The following is a 14,889-nucleotide window of genomic DNA, read 5'->3' as shown; positions in this document are numbered from 1 at the left end:
ACGCTCCCGAAAAGAGTCGTTTTCCCGACTGGTGCGATTTTGCGGGCCAACGAGAAAAATGGGTACGCGTTGCAATCGATGTCTTACTTTTTTTTTTTTTTCGTCATGGAAACCGGGTGCGCGTTACAATTGAGGGCGCGGTAGAATCGAGTAAATACGGTAATCTCATGTTCTCATCCTGACATAGTTACCAATGTTGCATGCATACCAGGCTTAAAGTGATCACCTTGGTCTCTCGTTCATTACTTCCCGCGCTAAAACGAACTGTTGAAAAAAAGTTAATTTATCGCTATAATAAGGCAAACTTTGATGACATTAATGCTGAGCTAGCCAGCTTCCTTGATCCCTTTTTCAACCATTTTGATGATCGCACCGTTGACGAGAACTGGATAATGTTTAAAAAGAAAATACTTGAGCTGACCCACAAATCCCCTCGAGTAAAATATCCTGTAATGTTAAAACCCTGGTTCAGCGCACAGTTAAAAAGGCTTTCTAATAAAAAAATAAAAGCGAATGTATCGAATAATAAAAAAAAAGTGGTTTGGCTTCGAAATGGGATGCCTACAAGGAAATGAACAGAGCCTATATAGCGGCAATAAAGCTTGCCAAAAAGTAATTTCACATGCACACATTGCTGACAATGCTTGCAAACGATCCCAAAAAATTTTGGCGAGTTATAAACCCTTCTAGCGACAATTCCATGGCATTGATCAATTCCACCGGTTTACCAATACCTGACAATGTATGCCCCCAGCTCCTTAATTTTGCTTTCTGCAACAACGTTGTCGTGCTTTCTAAACCCGAATTTCCCCATATTGAGTGTTGCAATTACCCTGTTATGGATGTTATTATCATTGAGCCTCTTGGGATTGAAACTGTAATTAAGGGTCTCAAGTTGTCATCAAGTCCGGTTTCAGATTTAATTAATGCTAAATTTTTGAAAAGTACTGTTGTTTATTCATCTGTTCTACTTTCAAGAATCTTTCAGCAATCCTTAGACACCCATCAGCTACCTGCTGACTGGAAGGTTGGGAAGGTGGCTCTGATTCACAAGTCCGGTAGCAGAAATTCACCCCTCAACTACCGCCCCGTTTCTCTCACCAGCATTTCCTGCAAGGTTCTCGAGCATATTCTGTACTCACACTTAGCAAAGCACCTAGACAGTAACTTTTTTTTTACGAAATCACAACAAGGTTTCTGAAAAAACTTGTCTTGCAAAACACAACTTCTTTCTTTTACTCACAGCCTCTATCTTATTCTTGACAAAGGTTCTTTCGCAGACTGTGTATTTTTTGACTTCGCCAAGGCCTTCGACAAAGTATGTCACCAACTTCTTCTCTTTAAACTTAGTAAACTTAGTCTTGATGTTAACCTGTTTAGATGGCTTGAAAATTTTCTCTTAAATCGGTCACAATACGTTGCATCAAACAGTCATACATCTTCATTTAACCCTGTGGACTCTGGTGTACCACAGGGATTAGTTTTAGGCCCTCTTCTTTTCCTCGTTACATTAATGACTTACCTAACGCTGTTTCCTCTAACATTTATCTTTTCGCAGATGACTGCGTCATCCTCCGCAAAATCTCAGATAACAACGATCCAAGTGCAATAACAGTCATCAACGATAACATCAATGATAACATCAACGATAATCATCAACGATAACAGGTCCGTACAAGACTATATTAACACTATCTCTAACTGGTGTGACGTATGGCTGATGCAGCTAAACGTTTCTAAATGTAAAACAATGCGTGTAACTCGTAACAATGTCCCTCTGCCAAGCTAGTATCTTAATAACATTCCCCTAGAAGCCGTAAAATTCTACAAGTATTTTGGCGTCTACATAACCTCGACATTTTCTTGGTCTCTACACATTGATAAGCTAATGAGCAATACTAACCGGATGTTAGAATATATCCGGCAAAACTTCTCTTCTGCTCATCCCCGACGTGGTGGTCTAGTGGCTAAGGTACTCGGCTGCTGACCCGCAGGTCGCGGGTTCAAATCCCGGCTGCGGCGGCTGCATTTCCGATGGAGGCGGAAATGTTGTAGGCCTGTGTGCTCAGATTTGGGTGCACGTTAAAGAACCCCAGGTGGTCGAAATTTCCGGAGCCCTCCACTACGGCGTCTCTCATAATCATATAGTGGTTTTGGGACGTTAAACCCCACATATCAATCATCAATTCTCTTCTGCTCATTCCTCATTAAAATTAACCTTATATAAAACACTCATTAGGAGTAAAATTAATTACGCATCATCCATCTGGGACCTTCACTCTGCCACCCATATTCAATCGCTTGAACTAATCCAAAATAACGCCGCTCGTTTCATTTATAGCAATTACAGCCAAACATCAAGCGTAACTTCCATGAAAAACTCCTTACTACTTCCTCCCCTCTCATCCCGACGTAAGTGCTTTCCTCTTGCTTTATTTCATAACTTATATTTCTACAATTCCTACCTGCGTGAAAACCTTTTCTCATCTCCTTCTTACATTTCTTTTCGCATTGATCATGTCCATAGGGTTGGGATAATGCACTGCCATACCAGAACCTGTCAAGAATCATTTATTCCCAGGACGTCTCAAAAATGGAACCACCTTCCCGGCACTATTGTTTCTATCAAGGACCACTCAAAGTTTTACTTGGCTATTATGAACATCATCACTCCAGGACTTAAGTGACCAATTATTTCTTGTATTACCTAGCCACTCTTGCTGCTTTATTTTTGTTTTACTTTTGTATGTATTGTTAACCACTCCCCTCTGTAATACTTCGGTCCTGAGGGTAAAATAAAATGAAATGAAGTGAATGTGGGATACGTTTCACCGAGATTTCACTGTTATTCTGAAAAGTTCGGTATTCTGAAGTATGTGATAGTAAAATAATTTTACATTGAAACTATTAACAGTCGACACAGGATTTTTTAAAAGTTCATTAACCTGAAAAGTTTTTTAATGTGCGGTTCGTTTTACTGAGATTTCACTGTATTCAGCCCTTGCTAGTGTGTGGCATCTGCGGAGTGGGCAAACCATTTTTTTACTCCTGCAGCTAAGCACAGCGCTGAGATCACCCCAGTCCAAGCTGGTGTGGCAAGGCCTAGATCAGCGGCGAACCGTGCCCAGTACTTCGCACATCCTGACCAGTTTGAACAAAATTCCCTGTCTTCTTTTATGAGCATGCAAGCTTCTCTTCTGCACAGCCAATTTTACAAGAACATGGCTGGACCGAATACAAATCCGTACAACAGACAACTAGTCCTAAGGCTGCTTTGTCAATTCTAAACAGAGAACCCACATGATGAACTCAATTGCTTGAATTGAAATTGCTTCGACATGTGGCTCACATGGAGAGCTGCCGTGTCTCTTCTTCCAGCAGGGATGTGGCTGTCAGCTCGGCCACTTCACCAAGCGCACACTCTTCGCCAATGACCTGCAGCTCCTGCTGCACCATGTCCTCAAGCAGCACGTGTAATGCATCTTCCACCACCTGTACACACAAGCAAAATACGCAGCTTCTTAGCTTGACGCACAACCGGCCCGCAGGCTAGAATGCAGCACAGCTATGACTGTCTTTGGCCGTGAAGAAGAAAGGCAATGTGCTTGCAAGATAGACCAATAATAATAAAAAAAAAACAGTCATTGCTTCTCATTTGTCTTAACTGCAAACAGTTGCACACAGATGTACAGGTTAACTTTTCCAATACAGCAGACTCAAAACCTGAAAAGACCAGAAAAATATTGCCACGGGAGTTTCTTATCTTTCACTCTTGTTCGATTTAGTTTTCACCCACACAGCCTGTCAGGATTGCTCCGCCTAAACTGTGCCTCATTGTTCGAGAAGGTATGCGATTATTGTACATTGATCTGTTAAGATTGTTGACAACGCGCGAACACTCGAGATTACTTCAGAACTTGTGCGATGCCCAGTGATAAGGCTGGAATATTCGACCACACATGTTTAAATGCCGATGGTCTTCGCCACTTGCCAGTTGATCCACGGCCAATGCTCAGATTGCTGCTATCAGTGCTAGTGTGTACTGTAATATGATTTTTTTGTTCACAGGTCAGAAGTTTGGCCAAATAAGCAGTTCCAACTTGGACCTACAGTCTACTCCCTTCGTCACCATCCCCACCCCGTGACAATATCTTCTATTTAACAGAAGTTTTGTTTACCAATAGAGGAACGGGAGTGCAGAATACATACACAAAACCAATAATATCAGAGACATTTGTTCCGTTTAGGCAGCTATTCCATTAAACAGATTTCTGCTTTCTGAGAGTCTACAGTGCACCTTTTTCCGCAAGTCAAGGGCAGCAAGTGGATGACACATTCTTCACAGTTGACAGTATTTTTTGGAGCATTCTTTTCTCTTCTTGACATCAGTGTCAATAAGTCGAGAAAGTTGTGACAGTTGTTAGGGGTGAAAATGATTACGTCTACACCAGCAGACATGCCTATTTTCTTCAGATTGTGCCCGACTTTATGTATGTAGGCACTACAACCATCCAGTAGGTGTCTGAATGATAGGCCAAGGGAGCACACGAATTTAGTTGGGAAGACAGTTGTATCAGGCCACTTGTCGATGCACTGCAGAATTGTTGCCTGAGAGCTGCTTTTCGAGCAGTCCTCGGTAATTTCGAGCAAAGGATAAGCCGACATTCGAAGTGATGATAGCCCACCAAATTGATCGTCAGGTAGGAAATTGTGTGAGCACTGCTTCTGTGTACTTTTCAAAAAAAAGGAGATGGATTTTTTGAACATTGACAAGCCTGAGGCAATGAGAAATAAATGATGAGTTTTTTTTTTTTTTTATGACTTTTGTTGGTGCTTGGCCTAGGAGCACTTTTGTTGGCTTGTACCTTGTGTGTTGTTCTTTTATTACCCATCTTTATGTGCACTGAAGCCTTTCATGATGCATCTCAAGGGGACAGCCTGCCAAGCTATCCCCATGAGCTGTGTTACGTGCACTTGACACAATGCCTTCATTTTTCACTGGAACGACTCTCCCGGAGCAGTCAGAGCTGTGAAATTGCTGTAAGGCAAGGCTTGGCTGAGTAAGCTCACTGAGCTTTGACAATAAATATTTTTGCAACCAGATTACCATAAAAGCAGGTCTTTCTTTACTGTTAGTTAATGAGCAACTAGACAATTACAAGGTGTATCTGAAGGTTTTTAGGCTAGTCTGGACATAACTGTGGTTGTTTTAGCCCTTGAGGGCAGTAAAAGACATGCATGCAGTGATTTGTTGCTTTCTTTTCTACTGCTCAGTCCCTTTGACAGATTCAAGGCCTCTAGCAGGTCTATTAAATCAGAAGTTCATGTTGAAGGGCCAGTAAACAACCCTAAGTCCAAAAATTGTCACGAAGACATGCTGCCGCTAAAATTTTGCAAATGCGCACTATAATAAGTTACAGAGGTTAGAACATTCGTTTCAACGGGTTTCAAATTTTTGTGCAACTTTCGCTATTTTCCTCTGCCATAGGGAGAGGAAAGGCGTTGCCAGTCGTTGTGAATCCGCTCACTTTGGCAACGTGACACCAAATCTGCGATATGTCATCTGCGCGCAGCCAACAACCGAGGAGGGCATGCCCCACATGAGCATGTGTAATAGCAGAGCGTTGAGAAAGCGCAGTTCAAAGAGCACCCCTCCCGTAGCGATAAAGTAGCAAGACGCCTTTTTATTTCGGAGGACTTCATTCCGGCAATGCTGCTTCTTCTGGTAGTCTCGGGCACCACAAAACGGCAAAGGGCAGCACAAGAAAATGAAAATGCACACCACGCGGCTGAAACTGCATTACCGCAGGCCCAAGGTGCCGTTTCGGAGAGCAAAGGAGACCAATAGACAAGCTCAGTCGTATGCAAGGTAGCCCAGGCAAGCTTTCGTCCCTCTGTGTGTGCGAGAAGGATTAGTGAGGCGAAGGAAACAGGCATAGGATTGTTTTTTGAAGTGGAGAGTCTGTTCAGTGCACAGCACTGTAATGTTTGAAAAATGTGATTGCCGCGGTGTATGTGCAAGCTGGATAGATTGTTTGCGGGGTGTAGAAAAAAATTCTAGACCTGTTTACTGGCTTTTCAGGACTGAAGTGAATCTACTAATACCATATTTACTCACATAATAAATGCATTTTTTTCTCCAAAAATGGGAGCAAAGCTGGGGGTGCGTTTATTACGTGGGGTTAACTTTATGAAAACTTCTTCGAGAGGAACGAAAAATGCAGTAATGAAAAAAGTTAGGCTGCTAGCCTTTCGCAATCGACATATGCGTACACTGTTTGGACACAGCTTCTTTGTTGAACTTTACTCATCTTCCGTGGTTGATGGCAGTATCTTTTGCAAGCTGTCCCCGGGCCACCCGCGCACGCCATAAAAGCGTTTTGCGACTATCTATTTTCTCAATTGTTTAACCACAATATATGCTGTGATTGCGAGGGGGGCCCAAAAGCATGCACTACGACGCACTTTGCCAACTTTGCGGCAGCTTCGCACGATGACCGTGACGACACCGTTGACATCGTAGCAAGTAACCAGCATTGCAGCAAGCTACCCCTGAAGCATTAAAACGAACCGCCAATAACAAGATTACACAACAAAATATGGCTGCCACCTCGCTTCTACATGAGAAGTTCCTCTACGCGTGGACAACAAGCGAAGCGAGAATCATGGGTGCTACCAAGTTGCGGAAATGGTCATGACCTTTGCTGGACGAGAAGCTATTTTTTTATGGTTTTCCAGAAACATGAAACGCAATAGCGACATATGACCCTTCGCAACAGCAAATCCTGTCATCATCGCTCGAAAATCGCGTGCGCATGGTTGGGCTTTTTCGTATTCGCAGGAAGCGATCGTCGGTTGGCGCGGGCAGCTTTGTGACCTTCGCTTGCTGTGTACTTATTAGCTGCGATGTCTACACTAGCACCGTTCGTGAGCCTCGCTGTGGCACACAGAAAATGCAGGGGACGTCCCGCGCACAGATAGAAAGAAAAACAATACAGCATGCAGCAACGAGGAAGGGGGAGGGGGGAGAGCGAGCTGAGGTGGCCAGCAAAATAAGAAAAAGCGAGAGATTCAACCGGTGACGAGGCGCCAGGTGGCGGTTAGCGGGACTGCAGCGGATGAATGTAGGGGGTGCATTTATTACGTGGGGGGGGGGGGGGGAATCTAAATTTTGATTACTGAAGGTGGGGGGTGCATTTATAATGCGAGTGCATCCATTACGCGAGTAAATACGGTAAGTTCTCTATCCAGCAAATCCCCCTCAATGCCTTCCTTGATTTATGAACACAGGCCAGGGGTGGAACAGGGTACATTGATTGGGGAGTAGTCCTGGGAGCAGGCAAAAAAGCCTTTTGTAGTAAGCTTGGAGCATAGAGATTTTGGAGCATAGAGATTTTGGAGCAGGCTTAGAGCAGGCATAAAGGCTTTTTCTAACAAGTTTGGAGCAGCCAAAGAAAATGTTCAGAGCAGATAGAGCCCCTTTATACACCACTTGTGGTGCAACATTTGTTCAATGCTGCATTTTTAAAACACTCAGGTGTGCAACAGGGTGGTCCATGGCTTCAGGAGCAGTCCTGCGAGCAGGCAAAAGTGCCTTTGGTAGCAGTCTTGAATCAGCCAAAAGAGCTTTCTGAGGAGGCTTGGAGCAGCCAGAAGGACCTGAGCATCCTTTGCGCATTTAACCTGTACATATATAAGAGGGTCATTTAGGCACAATAAACTGTTGGTAGTGAGTGCTGCGTATGGTGTGTGTTTTTCTGATGGATGAGTGAGTGAATGTATGGGTGTTTGTGGGAGTACAAAGTTGCACTAAATTTCTTACAGTATGACGAATTACCAACTAGCCCAACAACTAGTTTAAGGGCACTGTCAGATCTCGCTTTGGACCCCTACACTTATGCGCTCCATACGACCTGTGCCTCCCCTGCACATGGCACCCCATGGCAGAAGCACCCGGTTGACACAGAGCCAGACGAGCGGCGCAATGCGGAGCGAGGCCTGCCGAATCGAGGCGACTTGCAACCGAGTCAGCATGGTTTCCACCGCTGTTGCTACCAGTGTGGCGCGCCGGGGCACATCGCCCACGAATGCGACCACATGCCGGGTCAGGAGCAAACGCACGGTTCGGGAAACGGCCGCCGCCGCCGGTGAACCGCATCAGACACCGCCCAGCGATCAGTAATTCTATCGATGCGCTTGGATCTCTTGCACCGTCAGCTTGTCGTGCAGGTGATGCCGTAGACTCACCCATGCCGCTAAAGTTAACGATAGCTCGAAAGAAGTTCATAGCACTTATGGATACTTGGGCAAGCGCTTCTTTATTTGGGGACGATGTGTTGCACCATCTCTGCGAGAACAATATTCGCTTGAGTCAAAGCAACACCATTTTCCGCCTTGCTACAGGCACAGCATAATCGAGAGGTGCAGCTAGGCTAGTGATCCGCTGGAAGAGAAGCGTGAGGCGACAACATTTCGTGCATCTTCCTGGGCTGTAAATGCCTTGAATCTTGAGTCGAGACTTCCTTGTCAAGTCTGGTATCGTCAATGACATTGCAAAGGGAGGTTACCGAGTGCGCAACGAAAACGTGCGAGAACTTTTCTCGAAGGCTCCAGCGTTGGCAAAGGAGTACGCGAGGTGGAAAGCAAGTCGAGAAAGCGAGTGACCCCACCAGAACAATGTGCAGCGTTACAGGGATGGTAAGTGCGTCAGGTTTTAGTAGAGGCACAGAGCCTGCTAGAAGGGGAAATAGCGCAACTGTCGTTGCTATTGTACGAGTATGACAAGATGTTCACTGTCTGCCCAAGCTGCACTACACTGGTCTAGCACAGTATCGACATGGGGGATGCATGACCCTAGAAATGCAATCCCCAACAGATCAGCTTGGCTAAGCGGAATGCGCTGGATGCCGCCTTGGACGAACTCATTGACACAAGCGTAGTTGAGGGGTCAAAAAGCCCATGGGGTTTCCTGGTTGTTTTACTTCCAAAGAAGGATAATACCGTATATACTTGTGTAAGGGCAGCCCTCGTGTAAGGGCCGCACGTCTGCTTTGAAAAAAGAAATTTCGAGAAAAAAAATTAAAAAGAAAACGCAAAAAGTCCTGCCATAAAGGTGCAGTTAGTTCGATTGTGGCCAGATGGCGCTGCCAGTTTTTTTGCTTCCATTGTTCTGGTGGGGTTCTGGTGTTCTGGTGGGGTCACTTTGTTCTGGTGGGGTCACTTTGTTTTTTGCTTCATGTATGTGGGCATGAATGCCCACATACATGACCTTGACGGATATTCAGACACCAATGGGAAGTTATTACTAGATCTTTGCGAGCAACATAGTCTGGAGATAGTTAACACGGGGCCTAAATGTGACGGCCAGATCACATGGGAAGTCGGAAACAAGCAATCAAGTATTGATTATTGTCTCATGACTGAAGGAATTTACCACAAACTGACAGAAATGAGGATAGACGAGGAAGGCATTAACAGCTTGGGTAGTGATCATAAACGAATAACATTACAAATGGGATACGAAACTAAAAATATGAGCATGGAATCAAAGTCTGGCAGCTCGTATTTAAATGACAAACAAATAATAAATATAGCCGCAAGAGTCGAGGAAGAAGTAGGCGAAATACCAGGCAAGGACTGGGAGTATAGTGAGCTGTTACATCTAATGACGAAGGAGATAGGGAAAGAGAAGAAAACTGTTTGCTGGAAAGGAAAAAGGAAGCCAAAAAGTTGGTGGAACAAGGAAATCCGGGAGGCGATCGAGAAGCGACGCGAAGCATCACGGGAGCATAGAAAGGCAAAAAAGGAGAAGCGGCCGCAGGACGAAGTAAAAAAAATGTGGGAAATATATTTGGAGAAAAAATCCCTTGTACAGAAATTGGTAGAGGCAAAAATTAAAGGTGAAAGTGAACGCTGGATGACAGAGATACACGAAAAAAAGGAGGCCGCGCCTAGGATTTTTCGGAGCCACATAAAGGCGCTAGGTAGGAAGTCTGTCACAACGCAACAACTTATTCTAGATGAAGGAGGAAATCAATTGGAAGGGTACGAAGCGCTAGGCTACATCCAAAAGGTAACAGCCGATTCGTTTCAAAAGAGCGTCCAGGGGATCTCCCCGGTGAGTAAAAGTGTGGCGGAGAAAGCAACAGAGGAAGAGCTAGTACTTGATAATTTCAACTGGAAAAAGGCCGAAGGAAAAATTCCAAAGCGCACTACCGCGGGTTTAGATGGGATTCCCGTTAGCCTCATTAACGAACTAGGACATAACACTAAAGAAGCATTGTTAAAAGCAGTAGAAAAAAGCTTAAAGGACGGACAAATACCGGACAGTTGGCGACAAAGTAGAATGAACTTAATCTATAAAGGCAAGGGAGAAAAGGACAAGATTCGCTCGTATAGACCACTAACCATTACATCGGTACTATACAGGTTGGCGATGCAAGCAGTAAAAATGAAAATAGAAACATGGGCCGAACATAACGATATTTTGGGAGAACTTCAGAACGGATTTCGAGTCGACAGGCGGTTAGACGATAACCTGTTTGTTCTCACTCAGTGTATAGAAATATCTAAAATAGAGAATAGGCCCTTGTACGTGGCTTTTCTAGACATCACTGGGGCATACGACAACGTTAATCAGGAAATTTTGTGGGATATATTGAAAGGAATGGGCATGGGCGACGACTGTATACAGCTTTTGAGGGAGATATACCGAGAAAATACAGTTTGCATAGAGTGGGAAGGAATGCGTAGCAAAGAGAACGTTGAGGTTAGCAGGGGTCTGAGACAGGGATGTCCTTTGTCCCCACTGTTATTCATGCTGTACATGGTGAGTATGGAAAAAGCGCTAGAAGGTAGCAACATTGGTTTTAATCTGTCACACAAACAGGGCGGCATGATGATTGAGCAGAAGCTTCCAGGTTTATTTTATGCGGACGATATCGTCTTACTTGCGGACAGTCGAGATGATATACAGCAGCTGGCGAATATATGCGGAAGGGAAGGTGAAGCTCTTGGACTAGGATTCAGTGTAACGAAGTGTGGATTGATGGTATTCAATGATCCCTGTGATCAGACGGTGTCCATACAAGGCCAAGAAATACCGAGGGTAAGTGAATACAAGTACCTTGGAGTATGGGTAAATGAGAGGGATAGATACATGGAGGTACAGGAAAAAGCCTCGGCAGCAAAAGGAAAGAGGAACGCGGCAATAATGAAGTACAGAGCGTTGTGGGGATACAATAGGTATGAGGTGCTTCGAGGTCTGTGGAAGGGTGTAATGGTTCCAGGGCTTACTTTTGGGAACTCAGTGGTGTGCATGAGGGCAGAGGTGCAATCGGGAATGGATGTAAATCAAAGGACTGTGGGACGCCTCGCGTTGGGTGCTCACGGGAAGAGGACAAACGAGGCTGTAAAGGGCGATATGGGGTGGGCAGGTTTTGAGGCGAGGGAAGCGCAGAGCAAAATAAGGTTCGAAGAAAGGCTAAGAAATATGAAGGAGAGTAGATGGGCAGAGAAGGTGTTCCGTTATTTGTATAGGAAGAGCGTGGACACACAGTGGAGAAAAAGAACTAGAAGACTCACTAGTAAATATACGGCTGGTATTGTGAGCCATATGTCAACAAAGAGCGTTAAGGGAAAAGTCAGGGAGGCGGAGAGGATTTACTGGATGGCGGCTATGGAGAAAAAACCGGCTTTGAGTAACTACCGAAAGGGCAAAAATGAAATAAGGAGGGAGGCATTTTACGATAATTCAAGGGGAAGCGCTTTACTGTTTGAAGCGAGATCGGGTTGCCTTAGAACGCGTAGTTATAAAGCAAGATTCAGTAAAGAAGAAGAACAATGCACATGCTGCGGGAAAGATAAGGAAACGGCGGAGCATGTTCTGATTGAATGTGGAGATATCCACCCAGGTGTACGTTTGGGCACGAGCCTACAGGAAGCCTTGGGTTTTAGGGACAACAATGGAAAGCTGAACACACCCGCGATTGAAATAAGTAAGAGACGGTTAGAGTATTGGTGGCAGAAAATTAGAGAGAAAGGACAAAAATAAATATTGGAAAAATAAAATATGGACAGTGTGCCGTAAATGGCAGAGAACTTAAGCTGAAAATTTACCTTTTTTCCATTAAGATAGAATTTATTGAAGTAGAGGCATTAGGCCAACATAAAAAAAAGGGAAAAAAGGTTTTTTTTTTTTTTTTTTTTTTTTGTCGAGCCTGGTGGCATACTTGTCACGACCCCGTTATAAAGGGGACGCTCATAGCATCCATCCATCCATCTTCCGCCGTTGTGCCGGTGATGGACCTCGGAGTGACAGACGGGGCGGCGCCATTTTTATTTTGTGTGGCGCATCGCTCGCATCGAGTCAATAAGTTTTCGTCGAATTGATGTCTTTGAGCCAGTGCAGGTGAGGGACGATGAGCCGACACTTGAAATAGTTCAATGCAGGATTTAAACTGCAAGTGATTGAATACGTCGAGAAGCATGGCAAGGGCAAAGCTGGACACAAGTACGGCTAAAATGAGAAGCACGTGCGTTATTGGATGAAGCAGAAAGATGCCCTCGTTGCCACCAATTGTAGCCGAAAAGCCTTTTGCGGGAAGAAGTGCAAATATCCAAAACTAGAAGGCGAACTTCTCAAATATGTCCTCGATACTCGAAGGGACAGCTACGCCGTATCGACTGATATGATACGCGTGAAAATCCTGAACATCGGTCGCCAGATGGAAATCCCTCAGGCACAATTCAAGGCAAGTGTTGAAGATGGACTATGCGGTTTATGAACCGCAACCAGCTCTCTATTCACCGCCGAATGACGATTTGTCAAAGACTTCCAAGCAAGTACACATGTAAGGCGATGAAATTCCATCACTTTGTGAATGGTCTTCGGAGGGAGCACTAATATGACCTCTCCCAAATTGGCAATGCGGACCAGACTCCTGTGTGGTTCGACATGCCAGAGAGCACCAGAGTCAACTTAAAAGGCACGAAAAGTGTGACTGAGCGCACGACCGGTGCAGAATGTCAAAGGTGCACTGTGATGCTGTGCGCGATGGCAGATAGCAGGAATTTCCGCCGTACGTCGTGTACAAGAGGAAGACTCCTAGGAAAGAGGTTCCTTCAGGACATTATTGTGTGTGCCCAAGAAAAGGGTTGAATGTGCAAGGAACTTGTGGTAAACTGGGTGAAGACCATCTGGGCAAACAGACCTGGAGGCCTGCTACAGCGGAAAGCCCTCCTTCTTCTGGACTGTTTCAGGGGCCACTTGACGGATTGTGTCAAAAACAGACTCGCCACGACTCATACACATTTGGCCATTATTTCTGGAGGACTGACGAGTGTGTTGCAGCCGCTCGATGTGTGCAGTAACCTTCCATTTAAAGCAAAATTTCGCCGCTGCTATTCAAAATGGATGGCTGAGGGCAATCATGAGAACACCCCGACGGTACGGCTGAAGCAGGCGTCACTCCAACAAGCTTTTGAGTGGATTTTGAGTGTGTGGTGTGCGGTTTCATTTGAAGTAGTCGCCAAAAGTTTCAAAGTAACTGGAATTTCAAACTGCATGAGCGTCGCTAAGGATGATCATCTCTGGGAGGACGTCAATGCCCAGGCGAGTGCTTTCGATAACAAAGACAGTGAGAGCGAAATGGAATCTTAATAAAAACATTCCTGGCTAGTCATTTGTGACTCTTTCACTCTGCTACTGTTGTGAAAACAGTACAGACCTTTAGTGAGTTGTCATCAGTGTGATTCGTGTAAGGGACCAGAAAAATATGTTCTATTAACAGGAGTTCCGTTTACTGAGAGGTCAACATGGGTGCAGAATACAAGCTCGAAACCAAGCACTTCAGAGGCAATAGTTCCGCTTAAGCAGTAGTTCCGTTTAACAGATTTCTATTTACTGAGAGTCTACTGTACACGGTATGTATCGCCTATGTGTAGACTACAGCAGGCTAAATGGCGTTACAAAGAAGGGCGCCTACCCTCTTCCATCTATTTCATCCTTAGTATCCAACCCAGGTGGGGCGAAGTACTTCACAGTACTCGATGCTAGCTGTGGATACTTTCAGGTTGAAATGAACGAGCGGGACAAAGAAAAGTCAGCTCCCACATGACACAGAGGATTTTTTCAATTCAGGAGAATGTCCTTTGGCTTGGTAGGAGCTCCCGCTACATATAAGAAGTTAATGGACCGTGTTTTGGGAGGTGCAAAGTAACAGCACGCCCTTGCATAACTAGACGACATAGTGGTTTACTCGAAAGCGTTCGAAAAGCACTTGGACCAGAGACGTTCTAGAAAGGCTGAGGTCTGCAGCCATCACTCTAAACCAAAACAAAGCTCAGATAGCGGCAACCCGAATAACATTATTGGGATTCACACTTGACAAGAGTCACATTTTGCCGAATAAGAGTAAGCTAGAAGCGATAGTCGGCTATCCGTCGCCGAACAATATCGGTGAGCTTAGGCCCTTTCTGGGGATGGTGAACTTCTATCACCAATTCACTATAGACTGCGTGGCAGTGCAGGCATCTTTGACGAAGCTCTTGAGAAATGGTGAGCGTTGGGCTTGGAGCCAGAAGCAGGAGGTCGCACTGTGTCGACTCACGAAGTTGCTGGTTAAAAAGGCTGAACTGCAGCTACCAAATTTGAACAGGGAGTTTGTGATTGAAACAGACGCAAGCGACCAGAACTAAGGAGCAGTTCTGCTTCAGGACCATGGAGGTTCCCTCTGACCGATTGCGTTCGCGAGCCATTTGTTGATGCCGGTGGAGAGAAGCTACTCCATAACCGAAAAAGAGTGCCTCGCAATAGTTTTCGCTCTCCATAAGTTTGACTTCGATGAAGTTGCATTTGTGATTGAGACTGATCACATGGCGCTCACATAG

General features: G+C 45.0%; 1 protein-coding gene across 4 annotated transcripts in view; it reads right to left on the bottom strand.

Annotated features, from left to right (window-relative positions):
- The window catches only part of xmas (RRM_XMAS2 and SAC3_GANP domain-containing protein xmas), a 417,359-nt gene that overhangs the window by 216,452 nt on the left and 186,018 nt on the right, over positions 1-14,889 (bottom strand). For all 4 annotated transcript variants that reach the window (XM_075896259.1, XM_075896258.1, XM_075896260.1 and 1 more), the window contains one exon: positions 3,350-3,492. In XM_075896259.1, coding sequence (XP_075752374.1) covers positions 3,350-3,492 — 143 coding nt within the window. The remainder of the gene's footprint in view (positions 1-3,349; positions 3,493-14,889) is intronic.

Source organism: Rhipicephalus microplus, chromosome 5 (assembly GCF_043290135.1).
Source record: "Rhipicephalus microplus isolate Deutch F79 chromosome 5, USDA_Rmic, whole genome shotgun sequence".
Classification (NCBI taxonomy): Eukaryota; Metazoa; Arthropoda; class Arachnida; order Ixodida; family Ixodidae; genus Rhipicephalus; species Rhipicephalus microplus.
Note: the sequence above shows the minus strand (reverse complement) of the source record. Positions and strands in the feature narration are given on the sequence as shown.